The 22700-nt window shown below is 46.6% G+C and overlaps 1 protein-coding gene across 1 annotated transcript in view; it reads right to left on the bottom strand.

Annotated features, from left to right (window-relative positions):
* The window catches only part of LOC115524885 (oxysterol binding protein), a 35112-nt gene extending 33272 nt beyond the window's left edge, over positions 1-1840 (bottom strand). The window contains exon 1 of the mRNA XM_030331643.1: positions 1395-1840. Coding sequence (XP_030187503.1) covers positions 1395-1762 — 368 coding nt within the window. The 5' untranslated portion in view covers positions 1763-1840. The remainder of the gene's footprint in view (positions 1-1394) is intronic.
* Between the last annotated feature and the right edge of the window lie 20860 nt (positions 1841-22700).

Here is a 22700-nt window from a genome sequence, read left to right on the forward strand (position 1 = left end):
GTTGTCAGCACGGAGCCCAACGAGGGGCTCGAACTCACAAACTGCGAGATCATGACCTGATCATGAGCCAAAGTCAGGTCAGACGCCCAACCAACTGAACCACCCAGGCGCCCCTCCCTTAAAAGAAACTTTTACACATTTTGTATAAAGTACTGTGATCTAGAAACTATATACATTTCGTATATAGTAACAGTGGAAACTTGTGTATATTTTGTATAAAGTACTGTGATCTAGAAACTATACACATTTTGTATATAGCAACAGAAATCTAGAAACTTACTTGCTATAGGCAAGCAATTATCTGTTATTTGATTGATTCAAGTAACACTAACTTGGGTTTTAGGTTATGATGGTGTGAAGACAACCGGTTTCAAATCCTGACTCCTCAAGACCTTGGAATAGTTGCCCAGACTAAGTCTCAGTTTCCTCATCAGTAAGATGGGAATATCTCCTGATCCCCAGGGTTATTGTTGGGAGTCAATGAAACTATCCAAACTGTCCAGTACTCAGGAAATGTTTATGTCCTGTCTCCACATCCAGCATCTTAACCCCTCTATCTGGCGTAACCGGAGTAGCCAAAAGCATGCTACAGTTATGGCAAGCTTGTGAGCTGCCACGAATATATATTAAACATTCCAAAACAAACACTGTTGAACAGAAGTAATCGTACCAAAGACATGGATTCTTCTTTTAATAAAACTTAAAGCGAACCAACCAAAGAGACCCCGGAAATACAGGAGAGACCACTGGAATCATTCCCATGGTGGGAGGTGGGGTCAGCGTAAATAAAAGCAGCACTGGAGGGCACATCTCCGTTATGGGCTGTTCAGAAGGCGAAAGCATATGCTAAGTCTGGGAGACATAAAGACAGGGGAGAGATACGGAGGCCACCCTGTGCCTGGTGTCCTTGTGCCTGAACGTGGAGAGAGCAACGGCGGGTACATCAAAGGCTGCTAATAACCTTGAATTCTGGAGACAGCTAAGACAGCACAGACAGCTAAGATTTGGGACTTTCACAGCAAGTTCCTTGCGAACCATGCCGGGGCTTTGCTCTCCTACATGTGCCCCTTAGCACCTACGACAGCGCCTTCCTCGCAGAATTCATCATTGCACCGCCGTGCTGGCGCAAACACAATGGAAGAGTAGATGCTCTCCGAACAACTGGAAAGGCCAGGGACGGAGGGGAAGGTATTGCACCAAGAGCGGGTAACCCAGGTGGAGAGGGAAGCCCCGGGGCGTTCACTTTCGTGCAGGTGGGCTCGCGTCGCGGGCTGTCAGTGCGCGCAGGTGACGAAAAGGGGCCTGGGGCGACCTTGGCTGCGGGGCCGGCTCCAGAGGGTGACGGCGCGGGGACTGTGGGCTGCGGTGGGGGACGGCGCCCCGGAAGCAGTTACCTGTAGTAGCTCAGGAGCCCGTTGCTCAGCACGAACCACCGCCGCTGGTAGCCTTTGATATAATTGGTCCATTTGAAGAGCCAGCCCTCTCGAGCCGAGCCCGAACCCCCGGCGCCCGAGCCGCCGGAGCCCCCCGCCGGCGGCGCAGGGGCCGGGCCCGCAGCCGCCACTCCCCCGGCGCCGGAGCCCGGGCCGCCCGCCGCCGCCGCCGCGGCCACCGTGCCCAGCGCGGCCCCGGAGCCCGGCCCCGAGTCTCCGCGGCCGCCGCCGCCGCCTCCCACCACGGGGGGACCGGTGCCGCCGCCGCCCGGAGCTGCAATGGCCGCCGGGCCCGGCCCCACCACCCCTCTCAGCTCCGTCGCCGCCATGAGCCGCCGCCGCCCCGAGATACAGGACCGGAACCGCCTACGAGAGCCGCCGTCGCCGCCCGGAGCGCCCCACACGGCTAGCGCATCAGCCGCGGCCGCGCAGCGTCCCCGCCCCGCCAGGCCCGCCGCGGGAGGAGGGCTCGGCCGCCGGGAAGGAGGCAGTCGATTGGTGCCGCCGAGCGTCACTTGCGGAGGACCCCTAGGACATTGGCATTTCTCTCGGGCCTGTCATCCCACACCGCCCAGTGAGAGCCCGGGGTGGGACGCGTCCTCCAGGCACGCCGATGATTGGTTCGAATGAAGGCCAATCAGACTCATGTTCAAGCTCATTGGTGCTTTCCCGAAGTCTCCGGCGCTCGGGGAGGACCCGAGAATGCAGAGTGCCCGGCCAATTCGACCACCGATTGGCCGGGGTTTCCGCCACTCATTTCAGTGTATGTCCCCGTCACTGCCACGTCACCCCCTCCCATCACTCTTCTTTTCGTCCCCGTTCCATCCTTACGGATTGGTGGTTGGTATCAGCTGCTCAGCCTTTTCTACCATTTGCTGAACAAGCTGAGGAAAAGGGGAAGGAGTCTCGTTTTCTTATCCCCACTTTCATTTCTCATTGGTTCGCGTGTATGTCACTCACAGGTTGGCGGAGAGATTGGGTGGGGATTGGAGACGATTGGTTCCGGATATTGTCTGTGACTGCTGATGCTTGGCAATGCTGACCAATAACAGAGACGTACTGAGAGAGGGGCTGGCTGGAGGCAACCACTAAAATCCGGGAAAGAGCTTGGAGGCGTGTTCGTCTGCTTCTAGCTTTTCGGAGTGGGCGAAGAGCGAGTTCTCTTCCCCAAACGCGTTTTTTTGTTGTTTTTTTTTTTTTTCCACTTAGGTGCAGTGTTGCATTCCCTCTTCCAGAGTTAAGACCATCGTAGTTTCCCGCTGGGCAGAGTGACTCTCAGCAGTTAGCCACTGCCCGAGAAGCTACCTTGTAGGGCCTCCTGCTAGCAGCTGGATCTGAGCTGGAGACCGGGATTCCTGGGAAGTCCAGTAATAGCTTCCCCAGTTCCTTCCTGGATCCAAGATCCTCCTAAGTCCCTTCCCTGGTTTGTTCATCATCGCACCACACCCCTTATCTCGTGATTCTAGGTTGTCCTGTGCTCCGGTTAGAGTAGGAAGCTAGTTAGCTTTTAACAGGATACCTGGAGGCCAGGAAAGGGGAAGTCGTGGACAGCGCAGCTATAAGAAAGTCAGAGGCCCGTCCTGGCAGCAAAGCCACAGGAAGCCGGATCAAACTGGACTGGCCCAAAGTGTCTGACAAAGAAGGCTGGAAACCCCTGACCAAATAAGGAAGGAAAGGCGCGAAACGCTGCTTTCAACACATCCCCGCCTCGGGTAATAAATATCCCACCCCTAGTTAACAGCTGTCGATAGAAAGTAGACATCCAAACCCCCAGTGTGCAGTTCTCCCTGGAGCGGGCCCGCTCTCACCTCTCCAGAGCATACTTTCACTTTAATAAACTTTCCTGTTTGCAACTGCTCATCCACTATGTCTGGTCCGTCCTTGAATTCTTTCTTGCGATGAGACCCAGAGCCTCCAGGGACATCCTTGGAATGCACTGGGTGGAGGCCTCAGGGGACGGACGGGTCTCGCCAGTCCACCTGGCAACATCTTTTTGGGGAACCAGTCAGAAGGAGGTAACCTGCGTGTTGAGGGACCCTCTTCATCGGTGAGTCTCAACTTCCACCACTCGGGCTGGAGTGTTGCTTAGTCAAGTCACCATTACTTTATTCTCTCTCTCTCTTTCTGATCTACCTGGGAACCGGATGGTCTGGTAGCATTTATGAGAAACTAATGTTCAGCTCCGAAGAATAAAGGGACACTTGCTCCTTCCAGCCGAAAGGCACTCTTAAGTGACTAAAAGTTGTATGGAAGTGTCCGAGATTATTTCTCAGGACGCACAGCAATCCCATAGGGCTTTCCATCTCACTGGTAATTAAAACTTTGGCTCCTCTGGGTATGCACACATAGGACTGTTCCTTAGTGCTCCCAGACATGTAAGAGAGTGCTTCATGGGCTCTCGTGGAAGCGACACCAGCGATCCTCTGCACCGGTCCCTAGGTGACTGATATTCCCAGGCTGTCTCTGCAGGAATCTGCTTCTTGGTCAGGGACACTCTGACCCCTCCTTGTGTGGCTTCAGCCGCTTCCTCTTATACCTACATAGGCACTTTCTTTTGGTGGCGGGGCACAGGGACCTGGGAGATATTCTGTCACCCATTGCACAGGTGCTGCGTGATTGCCAACTCAGACTGCAAAGATCACTGTAAAATAAGCTATAACCCTTTTGCTCCCTGGCAAGGGATCCCACTTATAGAGAGCTCTCCCTGTGGATCTGTGGGTAGGCCTTATCTACCACTTAATTAAATGTGGCTCCACCCAAATAATTCAGGGATGCAAAGAGAACTGGAAAATAGAGGTTAGTTTCCCCAGAGCTAACCACCAAGTAGGAGACTTCAACAGGTCAGGCAAGAAATATTTAGACACTCAAAGGGACCCCTGTCTCTGGTGGCTGTTGTTTGCCACCAACTGTTAAGAGGCCTATCAACAGAAGGAGAGTGGGATATTCAGTGATCTTGAAATCATGATGATCTCGGTTCCAAGGGATCCATCCTGGGACATCAGGGTTAATTATCAGGCATCATTTCATTTAGGGTCATCCGGAAGACTGTCACTCTCCGGATGGCAGACGCCAGGAAGAGACGTGGGCCCTGGGACACCAGGGCTGTTGTTGGGTCATCACATGGCATGCTGGCCACAGCCATGATGACCGGGTGAATGGACAGCAGGCTGGGGATGCCCACAGTCCACTCGCCTTTAGAACTCTCTAGAAGAGTTCCCAATTGAGATCCTATTAGGTTCCAGAGAGAGAGAGCTAACTCTCCTCAGGGAAATAGTACTCCAGGCTTCTAGTATTGGGAGGCCTGGTTTAGTTGTTCCTTTTCAGTTAACAGGAGTCAATTCTCTCCCTGAAGACAATGGGAGATTCCACTTCCATACCCAAAGACTTTCTTCTGGGACATATTTTGAGACACTGGGATCAGTTCCCATTAGAAAGCCTAAATAGGGGCACCTGGGTGGCTCAGCAGTTAAGTGTCCAGCATCCTGCTCTGAATTTCAGCTGAGATTCTTGGATTGAGCCCTGCATGGGGCTCTGTGCCACAGTGTGGAGCCTGCTTGGGATTCTGTGTCTTCCTCTCTCTCTGCCCCTCCCCAACTCACACTCTTGTCTCTCTTCTTTCTTAAAAATAAACATTAGAAAGAAAGAAAGAAAGAAAGAAAGAAAGAAAGCCAGCCTAAGTAGGAAAATGCTCGTTTTCTTTTGTAACATTCCTTGGCCTCCATATAAGCTAGAGATCTAGTCAGAAAATGATAGTCCTAACTATAAAACTAGATTGCAACTTGATCTCTCCAGTAAGAGACAAGAAGAGTGGGTAGGGATCCCTTACATCCAGGCCTTTATGGCCCTCAGGGATGACCCTGAGAAATGTAAAACATGCACAGTGGGAAGGGGTCATTTACATGTTTGGTCCCAAGAAAGAAATTCTCCCTGCAGTAGCTCCCCTCAGTAACTCCCCCTCGAAACAACCCAAGACCAGATTAACACCCCAACAGCCATTGGCTCCTCAGCCTAAGCAACTAATCTCCCACCCTATCAATCCATCTACCCTCCATTACCAGACTCAGGCCAAAAGAAAGAGCTTCTTTGCCCCCTCCAGGAGATGGCAGGTCGACCTTAGGGGACCACAAGAGTGTATGTTCCTCTTTTTATTTGGTTTTAATGTTTATTTTTGAGAGGGAGAGTGCATGCTTGAGTGGGAGAGGGGCAGACAGAGAGGGAGACAGGATCCAAGGTAGGCTCTGTGTTGACAGCAGAGAGCCCAATGTGGGGCTAGAACTCACAAACCCTGATGAGATCATGGCTTGAGCAGAAGTCCGACGCTTAACCAACTGAGCCACCAGGTGCTCCCCACCCCCTTTATTTTGTTAAAGTTTATTTATTTTGAGACAGAGAGAGAGAGAGAGAGAGAGAGAGAGAGAGAGTGCACGCATGCGAGCAAGCCAGGAAGGGGCAGACAGAGAATCCCAAGCAGGCTCCACTGAGCATGAAGCCTGATGTGGGCTTGATCTCATGACCGGGAGATCACAACCTGAGCCAGTATCAAGAGTCAGATGCTTAACCGACTGAGCCACCCTGGTGCCCTTCTATGTTCCTTTTTTGATGTCCGATCTCAGGCAGTGCCATGAGTGCTTAGGCCAGTTTTCTGAGGTTCCTAGCAAATTTACTGAGGAATTCCGGAGCCTGACTCTAGTCTTTTGATGTAACCTGGAAGGACCTTCTGGTCATTCTCTCTCATTGCTGCAGTACAGAGGAGTGATTCTACATCTGGGCAGATGTCCTTCATGCTACCTAGCCTAACAGATGTCCCATTAGAATGACAGCTGTCCCTCAGATAGACCCTTATCCGAATTATCAGCCCAGGTAGCAGGGACTAGCCTTCAGAGACCACATGGTACTGTGCCTCCTGGAAGGCATGAAGAGATGTATCATCAAGCTAGTAAACCATGATAAGGTGAGGGAGATCACCCAAGGACCTGATGAAAATCCTGCTCTTTTTCAGTCCCGTCTGGTAGAAGGGCCACAGAAGCACCCACGTAGATCTGGATACCCTAGAGGGACAGTTGGTGCTGGGAATTCATTTTATAAGCCAGGCAGCCCCAAATATGTGTAACAAGCTCCAAAAGTGGTTTTAGGGCCCCAAACTCCCAGTAGAGGTAGCTTTACTCCTTCATGGGCCAATCCTCCCACAAAGGCCCCAATATACAAAGAGGGGAATAAACTGGGCTCAGCAGAAAGACCACCAACTACATCTGGAGGGATGGCGGACACAAGACAAAAAGGTGATGCTTCCCCAGGCATTCCAGTGAAAAATCATCAAGGGACTACGTGACTCCTCTCATGTGGGAAGAGACACATTAACCTCCTTAGTTAACAGAGTCTTTTCAGGAATTAGCCTGTCAAGGGTGATCAAGGAAGTCACCAGGACCTGTAACCTAGGTCACAAGAACACCTCTGGGGGAGGGCTTAGACCACCTCCACTCCTCCAGACCATCCAAAGACAAGGCACATACCCTGGAGAAGATTAGCAGATAGACCACACTCAGATGCCCCCATCAGGGATATAAATACCTCTTGGTCTTTGTGAACACCTTCACTGGTTGGGTAGACGTTCATCCTGGTAGAACAGAAAAAGCTCAAGAGGTAATGAAAGCTCTACCAAAGGAAATCACCCCACGCTATGGGCTCCTAAAGTCTCTGCGGAGTGATAACAGCCCATTCTTTACTGCAAGAGTGACTCAACAAGTATCTTCTGCCTTGGGAGTTCATGACCACCTCCATGCTGCCTGGAGACCCCAATCCTTGGCTAATCAAACCCTTTAAAAAATCTTGGCCAAAAATCTTTCCAGGAAAGCTTAGAATCCTGGACAAAACTCCTGCCCGTAGCCCTCTTGAGATTGAGAATGGCCCCAAAAAGGAACCTCCAACTCAGCCCCTTTGAAATTCCTTTCTTAACAGCAGATCTGCTACTTGATTCAGAAACCCACGAATTTATAAGACATTTAATCAGTTAGGACTGGTCCAGTAGATCATCTTTACTTGTGCCCAACCCAAGAAAGAGCCTGTCCCTACCCAGATCAAGCCAGGGGACATGGTTTTATTAAAGACCTGGAAGGAGGATTTACGTTCAGCTCAATTAGACTCTGAATGGTAGTGACCCTTCCAGGTTCTTCTCAGCACCCCAACAGCAGCTAAGCTCTAAGGTATAGCTAGGTGGATTCATTTGTCGAGAATAAAACTTGTGGCTCCAGACTACCCACAATCGACGACTGAAGACATTCCATCCTATTCCTGTGAGCCAGTGGAAGATCTACGCTACATCTCCAAGAAGATAAGTGATTGACATCTTACTATGAATATTTGCTTTATAATGTTAGCTATTGACTGGATTTTCCTTATACTGCTTCTCCTCTTTGCAAACCTTTGTCTACTTGGACCTCTGAGTTGCTTTTCTTGCTACCTTTAAACCACCTCCCTTCAAACAAAGCAAAAGAAAACAAAACAATGACATCTTTCTGTTGGGTCTAACCCTCCGATATGGCCCCAAAAGTCTTGTTTTGGGTTTTTTTTTTTTTCCTCATTCTCATTACTGTTCTAACCCATGCAGGTCCACAGAATGGTTCCAACATAACCTCCCAGGGAAATAACTTTTTCAATTGCTAGATTTGTCATTTATGTTCTCAGAAGGACCTTTCTTACTCCCTATTTTATCCCACTCATTCTCCTAATACAATTCTCCATCAGAAAAACTACACTGGACCACGTTCACCTTCCCAAGAAGGGATTTTCATCTGCCCTAATGGGACCTGTGTTGACCTCTCTACTCCTACCACCCATTTCAGGGATTTGGACCCCAATTATTCCTAAGCTCCAAGTCCATGCTTCCAGATAACTCCCAATAATTCAACCCATAAAAACAGATCCAGAAGATGCGTCAGCTGCCAAATAGCATCACCTCTGGGGGCAGTCTGTACAACTTTGCCAACGACCCTTGGACCAGCAGACAGTGTTCCAGTGTCTCAGTTCAGGGCTCTAAGCATGGAATGCGGCATGCCTGCTTAGGAAATCTAAATGACACAGATTATAATGCCACCCACTGGGTTGGTGTGCTAATCTCACCCTTTCAAGTAAAAACCCAATAAACCCATGTTTTGGATCATGGCCTAGCTGGACACCACTCAGCATTACTGTTTAATTTCTCCCTTCACAACCATTACTTTCCAGTTACCTAGGATACGGAGCCATGGGGAAATCTCTATTCCCCAGCTGCACACACAGTAACTCTTCCAGGTGGGCCCAACAGCTCCAGGAGATAGGAATAGTGAATTACCCCACAAACTTTTGTGCCCCTCCCAACTGTCTCCTTATCTGTGTACATCCTTCTCCCAACCTACAGGGACCAGTCTTTACCCAGCCTGTATTGGCCCAAGGATTTCAATGCATTGATAACCTCAAACATCAGGCAGTTGTACCCCAGGATATGTGGCTCCCTCAGGAGTCCATGTATATAATTCTGCCCACTCCCACAACCAGAACTGGAAGGGCAATAGGCTTTATACTGGCTGGAAGAGTAGATACCATTGGTGCATTAGCTCTTTGGGGGTGGGGGTAAGGGTGGGGGTGGGGGGGATTTGCATATCAAATTTGCATGTTGGAGAAATCTGATGGGAGCATTGGATAAACTAGCTTTCCCACCTCATTGTATTTCTCCAATCTCTCCAAAGTCCTTTCCATCTTTGGCCAATGTGGTTATGGCTGGCTTTAAGGTGGGGTATGTGCTGTCATTAACAGAGCATGTTGTACCTACATCAACACCACTGGACCTGTGGAGGAAAACATCCCAAAATTCTATGATCCAGCCACACGGCTACACCAAATGGGCAAAAGGGCTGATACTGCTAATAATATTTGGGATGCTGTACATGAGACCCTTCCATCTGTAACCTGGTTCTTGCCCTTTTTAGGGCCACTAGTGGCTATATTGTTACTTTTGCTTTTTGGACCTTGTTTGTTTAATTTTCTTGTCAAATATTTATCTCCCAGGGGTGCCTGGGTGGCTCAGTTGTTGAGCGTCTGACTCTTGATCTCGGCTCAGGTCGTGATCTCACATCGTGAGTCTGAGCCCCGTGTCAGGCCCTGCGCTGACACTGAGGAGCCTGCTTGGGATTCTCTCTCCCTCTCCTCTGCCCTTCACCTGCTTGCTCTCTCTCTCAAAAGAAATTAATAAACTTAAAAAAAAATTTTTTTTTAATTTGTCTTTTCCAGACTCCCAACAACTTCATTTATAAGTGATGGTTGCACCAGGGATTCCAATCTATCTGCCTTGAAGATGAAACCTACCAACACCCTCTGGACCAAGCCTGTGACTTCCTTTTACTCCCCACAGCCCATCAGGTTTCCTAAAATTCAGATAGCAAGGACTTCTGGAGCCCTCAGGCAGGGTCAACATCCCACACCAGCATAAAGTATTTACAGAAGATGTACCATCGCCCGTTTTCCCTGAAAAGATTTTAAGGGCCCAGAGTCCATGGTGGGGGAGGGGAATGTTAGAGTAGGCAGCTAGTTAGTTTCTAACAGGATACCTGGAGACCAAAAAAGGGGAAGTTGTGGCCAGCGCCGTTCTAGGAAGGTCAGAGGTGGGTCCTGGCCCAAAACAAAGCCACAAGAAACCAGATCAAACCAAGCCGGCTGACAAAGAAGGCTGGAAAGCCCTCACCAAATTAGGAAGAAAAGGTATGAAATCCTGCTTCCAAGAAATCCCCACCTCAAGTAATATTCCACCCCCTAAGTTAACAGCTGTCAATAAAAGGTAGACACCCAAACCCCACAGTGTGCAGCTCTCCCTGGAACCCAGAGCATAGTGTCATTGTGATAAACTTTCTTGCTTGCAACTGCTCATCCACTGTGTCTGGTCCGTCCTTGTATTCTTTCTTATAATGGGACCAAGAGCCTCCAGGGACATCCTTGGGATGGGCTGGGCAGAGGCCTCAGGGCCCAGGGTCTCCCTAGTTCACCCGGCAACACTCCTACTTCCATCCCACGAGTTGCTGACGTTGTGGGGAGACAAATAGACTTGAGAGGACCTGACTGTGTGTGTTCCTCCTACCGGTGGGTGTCCCTATTTCTGAAAGTCACAGATCGAGTAACTCATGTAACATTTAGATGTCTCGGGGTTGCCTGGATGGCTCAGTCAATTGAGTGTCTGACTCTTGATCTCAGATCAGATTTACTTGATCTCAGAGTCATGCGTTCAAGCCCCATGTTAGAGGTGGAGCCTACTTAAAAAAAACAAAAATTAGGGGCGCCTGCGTGGCTCAGTCAGTGAAGCATCTGACTTCAGCATAAGTCATGATCTCGCAGTTCACAAGTTTGAGCCCCGGGTTGGGGGTCTGTGTTGACAGCTTACAGCCTGGAGCCTGCTTCGGATTCTGTGTCTCCCTCTTTCCCTGCACCTCCCACACACTCTCTTTCTCAAAAGTAAATAAAAAACATTTTTTAAAAATGTAAAAATGGATGTTGTGAACTATTGTTACAAAGGGAGCTTTGGGGAATCCTGCACCTGTTACATTTTGCTAATTTTATTTTATTAAAAAAAAATTTTTTTTTACGTTTATTTATTTTTGAGACAGAGAGAGACAGAGCATGAATGGGGGAGGGTCAGAGAGAGGGAGACACAGAATCCGAAACAGGCTCCAGGCTCCGAGCTGTCAGCACAGAGCCCGACGCGGGGTTCGAACTCACGGATTGTGAGATTATGACTTGAGCCACCCAGGCGCCCCACATTTTGCTAATTTTAAACCCACAATAGAAACAGCTGTTAGGACAGTGTAAAACAAATTGCTTTTGCTTGGCACAGCCTCTCTGGTATCAAGAAAGTAAAGAGAAATACTTTTTCTTTCTTTCTTTTTTTTTTTTTTTTTAAGAAAATGTTGATATAGGGGCACCTGGGTAGCTCAATCGGTTGACCGAGCGTGCTTTGGCTCAGGTCGTGATCTCGTGGTTTGTGACTTCGAGACCCACATCGGGCTCACTGCTGTCAGCCTGTCAGCACACAGCCCACTTCAAATCCTCTGTGTCTCCCTCTCTCGCCCCTCTCCCACTTGTGCTCTCCCCAAGACTAAATATTAAAAAATAAGAAGAAAATGTGATACATAAAGGAGAGAAATATTTATTGAGTTCTGGAGAAAGGATACACTTTGAAACAATCTGCAATTAGATGTAGGCTGTGGTTTTTTAAAAACTGAGTTAAAGTGAACTTCTTTATGCTGAGTCCTGCCTCTGCTACTTATTGGCTCTGTGACTTTGGAAAAGTCCGGTAAGCACTCCCAGCCTCCGTTTTTACTTCTGTTAAACAGGGATAAAGCCTTACCGGGATGCTGTGGTGATGAAATGCACTTGAACATGTTTGCTAAATTAAACAGCTACGAAAATGTGAGCTGGACGGCCAGGCACGTCCCTCAAATTACTTGCCAATCACAAAGGAGAATTACATTCTGTAAATCTGGCTGTTCCCACCTTCGCCCAGTTCTCTGACTTAGCATCATTCATCCTGGGACAAAATGTGTTTTTATGAGGTTCCTGGTGTGCTGAGGCAGGAAGCAGACCAGCATCCCTTAATGAAGTTTTCTTGCCATACAGGCTGAAAACTCCTGAATGCAATCGAGCCCTTACGGCTAACCTTCAACTTATAGAGGCTGAGCAAGCAAGTTCAACAACACCCCCAAGGAGACCATCAGATCAATCAGGAATGTGAGGCATTCTGCAACACAACAGGTTTATAGAAGACATAAAGATTAAGGAAATGGATGTCAATAAAAAGGGTCCGGGGTGATTGTTTTAAATTTTTAAAAACTTAGAAGACACAACCACATGCTTGATCAGATTCTGGTTCTGAAAAAAAAAAAATACCCCAGCTTTTTAGACATTTTGGGGTAACTGGGGAGATTAGAAAATGTCTGGTATTAGATGATGTCAGGCAGTTATATTTATTCAATGTGATGCTGGTATGATGGCTATGAAGGAAAACACTTAATATTTGGAGAAATGATTAGGAGGAAGAGTTCTAATGTCTATAATTTCCTTTGAAATGATCCAGAAAAGGAAAGAAAGCAAGCAAGCCAAGAAAAAGTAATACATACTTTGAAATATATTTATGTATCTGTATATATATAAAAGCAATATGGCAAAATGTTAATTGTTGAATGTTGGTGAGAAGAATATGGGTGTTTTTTATACTATTCTACTTTTCTTGTATATCTGAAAAGAATTTTTTTAGTTTAAAAAAATTTTTTTAATGTTTATTTATTTTTGAGAGAGAGAGGCAGAGCATGAGCAGGAGAGGGGCAGAGAGAGAGGGAGACACAGAATCCAAAGCAGGCTCCAGGCTCTGAGCTGTCAGTACAGCTCAGATGCGGGGCTTGAACTCACAAACCCAGAGATCATGACATGAACACTGAACTGACTGAGCCACCCTGGGCACCCCAAGAAATTTTTTTTTAACATTTATTTATTTTTCAGACAGAGAGAGACAGAGTGTGAGTGGGGAAGAGGCAGAGAGAGAGGAAGACAGAATTCAAAGCAGGCTCCAGGTTCTGAGCTGTCAGCACAGAGCCTGATGCCGAGCTCAAACTCACAAACTGTGAGATCATGACCTGAGTCGAAGTCAGAGGCCCAACCGACTGAACCACCCAGGCGCCCCAAGAAAAATTTTTTTTAATGTTTTCAACGGAGTCATTGTTGTTTCCCACCACTGCCTCCAGAATACAGCCCAGATTTTTTTTTTTTTTTTTTTTTTTTAAGTAGGCTCCATGCCCAACGTGGGGCTTGAACTCAAGAACCTCAGATTAAAAGTCAGATGCTCTGGGGTGCCTGGGTGGCTGAGGCGGTTAAGTGTCCAACTTCAGCTCAGGTCATGATCTCACGGTTCATGGGCTTGAGCTCTGCGTCAGGATCTGTGCTGACAGCTCGGAGCCTGGAGCCTGCTTTGGATTCTGTGTGTCTGTCTCTCTCGCCCCTCCCTGGCTCACACTCTGTCTCTCTCTCTCTCTCTCTCTCTCTCTCTCTCTCTCAAAAATAAACATAAAAAAATTAAAAAAAGAGAGTCAGATGCTCTACCGACTGAGCCAGCCAGGCGCCCCTACAGCCCAGATTTCTTAGCCTCACAAATCAGGTCCTTGACAATCTGGTGTCACTTTTCTTTTCCAGCCAGTCTCTTACTCTTTTGTCTTGATGTATTCCATGCTCCAATTAAATTGGCCCACACGTCTTCGTCCACATTTGCCCTGCACTTTCCCACACTGGTGGCTTCGTATATGCTTTTCCTTCTTTCATTGCCCAGCACAATATTCTCCCCCTACAGAGTCTCCTAATTTCCCTGTCTAGACAGAATGCTCCTTCCTCAGGACGTAGAATTTCCTGTGACATTAGTTGTCTCTCCTTAAGTCATTTATGTTCCTGACATATCACAGCTACCAAGGGGTGCATTCCCCCAACGTGTGATCTGTAGCTCTGTATCTGGTTCAGCTTCGGTTCTCTCACACAGCCTAGCCTATTCACCCATGTAACAAATATTTATAGAGCATTTATGGGAGCAGCATCTCCAGGCTTGAGCCAAGTGCTGGGGACAGAGCAGTGACTGTACAGATAGGTTCTAGTTCCTCATGGAACACAGAGGATCTTGGGATGAGTATTAAACAAGAAACACAGAAATGGATATATATCGTATTCGCATAGAGAAAATATGTAATTATGTACATACATACAGTAATGTGGAAGACAACCCAGGTGCTATGAAAGAGAGTAGCAGGTGTAACCCATTTCAAACAGGGATGAACTCTAAAGAGATCTGGGGGCTGGGGAGGAGTTAGAGGAGGAAAGAATGGAGGTAGTCATTCTTTTTTTTTAAAGTTTATTTATTTATTTGTTTTTTGAGAGAGAGGTGAGAGAGAGGGATCATGGGGGAAGGGCAGCGAGAGAAGGGGACAGAGGATCTGAGCCTGATGTGGGGCTCGATCGCATGACCTTGAGATCATGACCTGAGCTGAAATCAAAGTCAGATGCTTAACCAACTGAGCCACCCAGGTGCCCTATCCTAATCTCTTCTTTTTTTTAAATTTTTTAAATGTTTATTTATTTTTGAGAGAGAGAGAGAGAGAGAGAGAGGCAGAGAGAGAGGGAGACACAGAATCATAAGCAGACTGCAGGCTCTGAGCTGTCACCATAGCGCCTGACACGGGGCTCCAACCCACGAACCATGAGATCATGACCTGAGCTGAAGTCAGTTGCTTAGGATGCTTAACCGACTGAGCCACCCAGGCATCCCGCTCTTTCCTAGTCTCTTAAAAGGACAGTCATATTGGGTTAGAGCTCACCCTAATGAATTCATTTTCACTTAAACTTTTTGAAGACCCCCTCTTCAAATACAGTCACATTGTTAGGATTCCAACATGTGAGTTTTGAGGGACACATTCAGCCACTAACAAACACAAGATGCATGATACGGAAAAGCCATGAAGCACGACAGTAAAACTAATGCGCACCAATCTACCACCCAACATAAACACAAAACAACCATTTCTTGTATCTTTATCTGAATCCCATTCCCCTAAACACTCCCAAAGGTAAGCGCTGCCCTAAATCTAATGTTAAAAAAAAGGGTCCCTCGGTCACTTTGCCTCCTCAAGGCCCAGCCTTCTCCTGCAGACCAGGAAGCGTGTGGTGAGCCCTCCCCCTAAGGGTCCCCTTCTCTTGCCTATTTCCATTTCCACACGGCAGTGATTTTCCAAAGCATAAATCAGATCGTGTCTTGTGCTTTTTCCTGAAAAATTCTTCAGAGGCTTCCCATTACAACGAGAGCAAATCCCTTCAAGGCCCTGGGTGGTCACTCCACCCCCCACTTCGTTCCAGACACATTAGCCTTCGTGGTTCCTCAAACTCCTCATTCTCCTCTCAGGGGCTTGGGGATCTTCTTTTGCCTCGCGATGCTCTTCTGAGCTCTTTGCAGGGCTGTTCTCCTTATTCATGCACCTACTCACAGGGTACCTGCTCATCAAGGCCTTTCTGGACCGCGGCCTGAAGGGCCGATCCCGTCATCATTCTTGATACCTGTAAGTCTCCTCCTGAGACCACAGGCTGCACCAGAGCTGGGCCTTCGTTCGTCTCTGTCAGCACTGCACCTGCAGTAACACAGCGTTACAAGTGCTTGCCTGCTTTATGTTGTCAACTTGCTCCTGGCCTAAGAGATGTTGGGATACAGCAAGTGACAATGTAGTTTGAAACAGGTCCTGCACAGGCAGATGAATTTATTACACTAAGGGGCCATACAGATGCTTGATCTTTATGTAATGCAATCGGTTCCGATAATTACAACCTGAATCACCCCCTTTTTGACATGACTGAGAGGCAACTGCTTGATTTGCCTACTGAGAATGAATGCATTAAGATCCCTTCGGGAGACTTTGCGGAAGTGTCCTCGAATGCTTGTAGCTTTTCAGCTGCTCCCCCATAAAGCAAGGACCTGGTGCAGGAGGCTTCTTGTGGCCAGGACACTGCATGTGCAGCTTAAAACTTAAGGTTTAATGTTTATTTATTTTTGAGAGAGAGACAGAGTATGAGCGGGAGAGGGGCAGAGAGAGAGAGAGAGAGAGAGAGAGAGAGAGAGAATCAGAAGCAGGATCCAGGCTCTGAGCTGTCAGCACAGAGCCCAACGTGGGGCTCGAACCCACAAATTGTGAGATCATGACCTGAGCTGAAGTCGGATGCTTAACTGACTGAGCTACCTAGGTGCCCCTAAAACCTAAGATTTAAATCCCAGTGTGGTTAGCCCTTACCAGCCGACAGTCCTCTGGGCTACATACGGTTTTGGTGCTGTACCATCCAAGTGCTCCATCCTACTCCAAAAGGTTACAGAGAGGACAGATTAGGAAATGAATGTGAGTGTTCTTTGTACACTACAAAATAGCTATAAGGTGATATTGGGGGTTTATCTTTGTTCACTGTTGGATGAACAATGTTTGACATAAAGTATCTTAAGATGGAATCCTATTAGGGGCGCCTGGGTGGCTCAGTCAGTTAAGTGTCCGACTTCAGCTCTGGTCACGGTCTTGCAGTTTGCAGGTTTAAGCCCTGCATTGGGCTCTGTGCTGACAGCTCAGAGCCTGGAGCCTTCTTCAGATTCTGTGTCTCCCTCTCTCTCCGTCCCTCTCCCACTCATGCTCTGTCTCTCTCAAAAATAAATAAACATTAAAAAAATTAAAAAAAAAAGATGGAATCCTATTAGTAGGGGAGCAGTTAAATAAATTATGGTACAATAGCACACAGTGGAACAATACACAACCATTAAAAAGGCAGGGTAGCTCTTACACAGTGACAGGAAGATGTCCACGATGTATTATGGGGGAAAAAAGGTAAAAATAGTTATAATTCTAATTGTGTAAGCATATATATAGAGAAATCACTTGGAGGACAATACACTAGACTGTTAGCAGTATGTTTTCTGGGGCGTGGAATTCGAGATACTTTCCCTGCATGAGTTACATGTAGATTTCTCTGCTTCTTTAGACTGGTTTAACATCTAAGCAATTTAAGATTGTGTATTCACAGCCAAGTACACACATCACTGATTCTACCTCACTCCCTTCTGGATGTTTCCCAGCCCTCAGGTCTGATCTAGGGTAACGTCGCCTTGGAGAATGAATTTGGCTGAGTTGGGAGCCTGCAGAGTCACACTGAATAACAGGCGACAAGCTCCTCAGGACAGCCTTATGTGCAACATTTGCAAAATAAAAAGCAAAGCACAGACTTCAAGCTGTATTTCAAAGCTGTAATCATCAAGACAGTACGGTACTGGCACAAGAACAGACATTCAGATCAATGGAACAGAATAGAGAACCCAGAAATGGACCTACAAATGTGTGGCCAGCTAATCTTTGACAAAACAGGAAAGAATATTCAATGGAATAAAGACAGTCTCTTCAGCAAGGGGTGCTGGGAAACCTGGACAGCAACATGCAGAAAAATGATCCTGGACCACTTTCTTACACCAGACACAAAAATAAACTCAAATTGGATGAAAGTCCTAAGTGTAAGACAGGAAGCCATCAAAATCCTTGAGGAGAAAGCAGGCAAAAACCTCTTTGACCTTGGCCACAGCAACTTCTAACTCAACATGTCTCCAGAGGCAAGGGAAACAAAAGCAAAAGTGAACTATTGGGACCTCATCAAAATAAAAAGCTTCTGCACAGGGAAGGAAACAATCAGCAAAACTAAAAGGCAACTGACAGAATGGGAGAAGATATTTGCAAACAACACATCAGGTAAAGGGTTAGTATCCAAAATCTATAAAGAACGTATCAAACTCAACACCCAAAAAAACCAAAGAATCCAGTGAAGAAATGGGCAAAAGACATGAATAGCCACTTCTCCACAGAAGACATCCAGATGGTCAACCAACACATGAAAAATGCTCAACAACACTCATCATCAGGGAAATACAAATCAAAACCACAGTGAGATACCACCTCACACCTGTCAGAATGGCTAAAATTAACATCCCAGGCAACAACAGATGTTGTTGAGGATGTGGAGAAAGAGGATCTCTTTTGCACTGCTGGTGGGAATGCAAACTGGTGCAGCCACTCTGGAAAACAGTATGGAGGTTCCTCAAAAAACTAAAAAAGAAGTACCCTACGACCCAGCAATTGCACTACTAGGAATTTATCCAAGGGATACAGGTGTGCTGTTTCGAAGGGGCACATGCACCCCCATGTTTGTAGCAGCACTATCAACAATAGCCAAAGTATGGAAAGAGCCCAAATGCCCATCGATGGATGAATGGGTAAAGAATAAAGAAGATGTGGTATACACACACACACACATACACACACACACACAATGGAGTATTACTCAGCAATCAAAAAGAATGAAATCTTGCCATTTGTGACTACGTGGATGGAACAAGATAGAGGGTATTATGTTAAGTGAAATTGGTCAGTCAAAGAAGACAAATATCATATGACTTCACTCATATGAGGACTTTAAGAGACAAAACAGATGAACATAAGGAAGGGAAATAAAAATAATATAAAAACAGGGAGGGGGACAAAACAGAAGAGACTCATAAATATGGAGAACAAACTGAGGGTTACTGGAGGGATTGTAGGGGGGAGGATGGGCTAAATGGGTAAGGGGCACTAAGGAATCTACTCCTGAAATCACTGTTGCACTATATGCTAACTACCTTGATGTAAATTTAAAAAATAAATTAAATAACAATTAAAAAAAATAAAAAGCAAAGCAGAGGCTGTTAAAAGACCAGCAGACAATTCACAGCTGTCCTCCTGCTGGACAAAGAAAAAATGTCAAATACAATGCTGTAAGGTGGTTTTAAGATACTGATTCCTCAGATTAAAAACTTGCTTCTTAAAAACCCACATGGTAGGGATGCCTGGGTGGCTCAGTCGGTTAAGCGTCTGACTTCATCTCAGGTTGTGATCTTGCAGTTCATGAGTTCGAGCCCCATGTCGGGCTCTGTGCTGACAGCTCAGAGCCTGGAGCCTGCTTAGGATTCTGTGTCTCCCTCTCTCTGCCCCTCCCCTGCTTGTGCTCTCTTTCTCCTCCTCTCTCAAAGAATAGATATTAAAAAAAAAAAAGTTAAAAAAAATCCACATGGTAGTTTCTCAAAGGTCACAATGTTAATATATTTAAAACAGAGTTGGGCAAAGAAGAAAAGTGTCCGTTGCCTTCAGCTCCCTGCTTTGACTTCTCACACAGTGGACTTCACCGCCCTCCAGACGCAGATGTTAGATGGCATCCAGTTCTCTGTATCAAATTCAGAAAGTCATGTCTTGGCCTTTCTAATGATGGACAGGGCAATTTCAGTGCAAGCCAGCTGGCTGACACTTAGATGAAAGACAGATCCTTTTTTTAATTTTATTTTTATTTATTTTGAGAGAGAGATAGAGAGCAAGTGGGGGAGGTGCAGAGAGAGAGGAAAAGACAAAATTCCAAGCAGCCTCTGAGTTGTCAGCATAGAGCCTGATGCGGGGCTCAAACTCATGAACCATGAGAGCATGCATGACCAGAGCCAAAGTCAACTGAGCCACCCTGGTGCTCCGAAAGATCTTTCTGGAGATGGAGCTGGGATCCTTCTTGATCCAGGTTAGTTTGGAAACAAATGCACTTTAGTGTAAATCTGGAAGCTTCCTGGGAAATAGAGCTTGGATTTATCAAAACTGGTTCTTGGATCCCACAATTGGCAAACCATCTTAATTACCGAGCTACGTTAATACCTGACCACATTTTTCAGGGTAACTACCCTGCTCTCACGTGACTTTTTCAGACCCCTCGCGCATTCATCTGCTACAAAGTCAAATGCTTTTTCTCTAAAGTCAAGCACAAGTAGATCAGACGCTTTTGCCCTCTGTAACTTATTTTCTCACTAGAAATAGAAAGCTACTACTATTTTTAGTTTAGAGAATAATCGCCCTTTTGGTTATAATAGCAATACATGCTCAATGAAGACAATTTGGAAAATATGGAAAAAGGAACAATTATTCCCACCCCCCAATGCCCCACAGTCCTCCCCTTAAAGGTCACCATTGCTAATTTGTCACCTTTGATGGCATTGTTTTTCCTACTTTTTCCCTCCATAGTGATTGTCACATACATACATATACAGAACCTATTTTATGGTTAACATTTGTATTCTTAGTATTTTCCCATGTTAATTAACTAAACTCTCCCAAAGCAATTTTTCCTTAGAAATATTTCTCCTAAGGGGCGCCTGGGTGGCGCAGTCGGTTAAGCGTCCGACTTCAGCCAGGTCACGATCTCGCGGTCCGTGAGTTCGAGTCCCGCGTCAGGCTCTGGGCTGATGGCTCAGAGCCTGGAGCCTGTTTCCGATTCTGTGTCTCCCTCTCTCTCTCTGCCCCTCCCCCGTTCATGCTCTGTCTCTCTCTGTCCCAAAAATAAATAAAAAACGTTGAAAAAAAATTAAAAAAAAATATTTCTCCTAAGAATATAAGCAATGTGTTTTCTCTATGGAAATTTGGAAAATACTGAAAAGCAAAAATAAGTTTCCCGTATTCCCACCACCTAAGAAAATTTTTTTTTAAGCTTATTTTTGAGACAGAGAGAGAGAGAGAGAGAGAGAGAGACAGAGCGTGAGTGGGGGAGGGGCAGAGAGCGAGGGAGACAGAATCTGAAGGAGGCTCCAGGCTCTGAGCTGTCAGCACAGAACCCAATGCGGGGCTCAAACCCCTGAACCATGAGATCATGACCTGAGCCAAAGTCAGACACCTAACCTACTGAGTCACCCAGGAGCCCCTGTATTCCCACCACCTAGAGACAGACACCAGTAACCTTTCAGAACATACCCTCCCCTCCTGTTATCTTTTTTTCATTATATATACAGTTCCTTTAAAAAATAATTTGATTTGGGGGGCCAGGGTGGCTCAGTCAGTTGAGCATCTGACTCTTGGTTTGGGCTCAGTTCATGATCCCAGGGTCATGAGTTCAAGTCCCAAGTTGGGCTCTAAGCTAAGCGCGGAGCCTGCTTAAGATTCTCACTCTCTCTCCCTCTGCCCTTCCCCTGCTTGCATGGTCTCTCTGAAATAATAAAAAAAATCTTTAAAAAAAAGAACTGTGTTTTGGGATGAGCACTGGGTATTGTATGGAAACCAATTTGACAATAAATTTCATATATTGAAAAAATAAAAAATAATAAAAAGAACTGGGGAGGGGCACCTGTGTGGCTCAGTCAGTTAAGCCTGGGTGGCTCAATTGGTTGAGTATCTGACTTCGGCTCAGGTCATGATCTCACAGCTGTGGGCTCAAGCCCTACGTCGGGCTCTGTGCTGACAGCTCAGAGCCTGGAGCCTGCTTCGGATTCTGTGTCTCCCTCCCTCTCTGGCCCTCCGCCGCTCGCACTCTGTCTCTCTCTCTCTCTCAAAAAGTAAACAAACAAACAAAAAGAGAACTGGGGTGGGGGGCGGCAGGTGGCGTCTGGGTGGCTCAGTCGGTTAAATGTCTGACTTCAGCTCAGGTCATGATCTCGTGGCTTGCGAGTTCGAGCCCTGCATCAGGCTGTATGCTGACAGCTCAGAGTCTGGATCCTGCTTCAGATTCTGTGTTTCCCTCTCTCTCTGCCCCTCCCCCACTCACATGCTGTCTCTCTCAAAAGAAAATATTAAAAAAAAAAAAAAAAAAAAGAGCTACCTGGATGGCTCAATTGGTCGAGTGTCCGACTTCAGCTCAGGTGATGATCTCACAGTTCATGAGTTCAAGCCCCACATCAGGCTCAATGCTGTCAGTGGAGTCTGCTGGAGATCCTCTGTCCCCCTCTCTCTCTGCCCTTCCCCGCTCATGCTCTCTCTCAAAAATAACAATAAAAAAATGAATTAAAAATTGCGTTCAAAGCATATATATTTTGTTTTCCCATATCTTTCCGTGATCAAATATTCTGCTTTTCTAATTGTCCGTGACATATGGATGATTATTTACCTAACCATCATTGTGAAACTGGATGTTTGAGTTATTTCTAATTTTTTTATTATAAATAATGCGTTAGTATCATTCCTTTGGAATCTTTCCTTAGATTTCTAGAGCCCAGTGAATTAGTCAGAGGCTATGAATACTTCTGAAACTCTTCACATTGCCAAAGCACTTCTAGAAATGTAGTTTAGCCTACCAGTATGGGTGGCTGCCTCAAATTCTCACTAGCATTATTTTTAAAGATTTTGCTACCTTGATAGGTAAAAAAGTATTTTGTTATCTATGACAAGTGGAGGTGAACTTAATATTACTTGCATTTTCTTTTGTAAAAATTATTTAAAAAATTTTTATTTTTCAGAGAGAGACAGAGCATGGGTGGGGGAGGGGCAGAGAGAGAGGGAGGCAGGGAATCCGAAGCAGGCTCCAGGCTCTGAGCTGTCCGCACAGAGCCCGACTGCGGGCCTTGAACTCATGAACCATGAGATCATGACCTGAGCCGAAGTCAGACGCTTAACTGACTGGGCCACCCACGCGCCCCTTCTTTTGTAAAAATTATTGTTCACAAGTGTGTGATCTATTACTTAACATGTTTTGTTTACTTTTGAGAGAGTGCAAGCAGGGGAGGGACAGAGAGGGGGGAACAGAAGATCTGAAGTGGGCTCTGTGCTGACAAGCTGACAGCAGCAAGCCGGGCGTGGGGCTCGAACTCACCAACTGCAAGATCATGACCTGAGTTAGGGTCTATCGCTCAATCGACTGAGTCACCCAGGTGCTCCCAGG

Source organism: Lynx canadensis, chromosome D1, assembly GCF_007474595.2.
Source record: "Lynx canadensis isolate LIC74 chromosome D1, mLynCan4.pri.v2, whole genome shotgun sequence".
NCBI classification, from domain to species: domain Eukaryota; kingdom Metazoa; phylum Chordata; class Mammalia; order Carnivora; family Felidae; genus Lynx; species Lynx canadensis.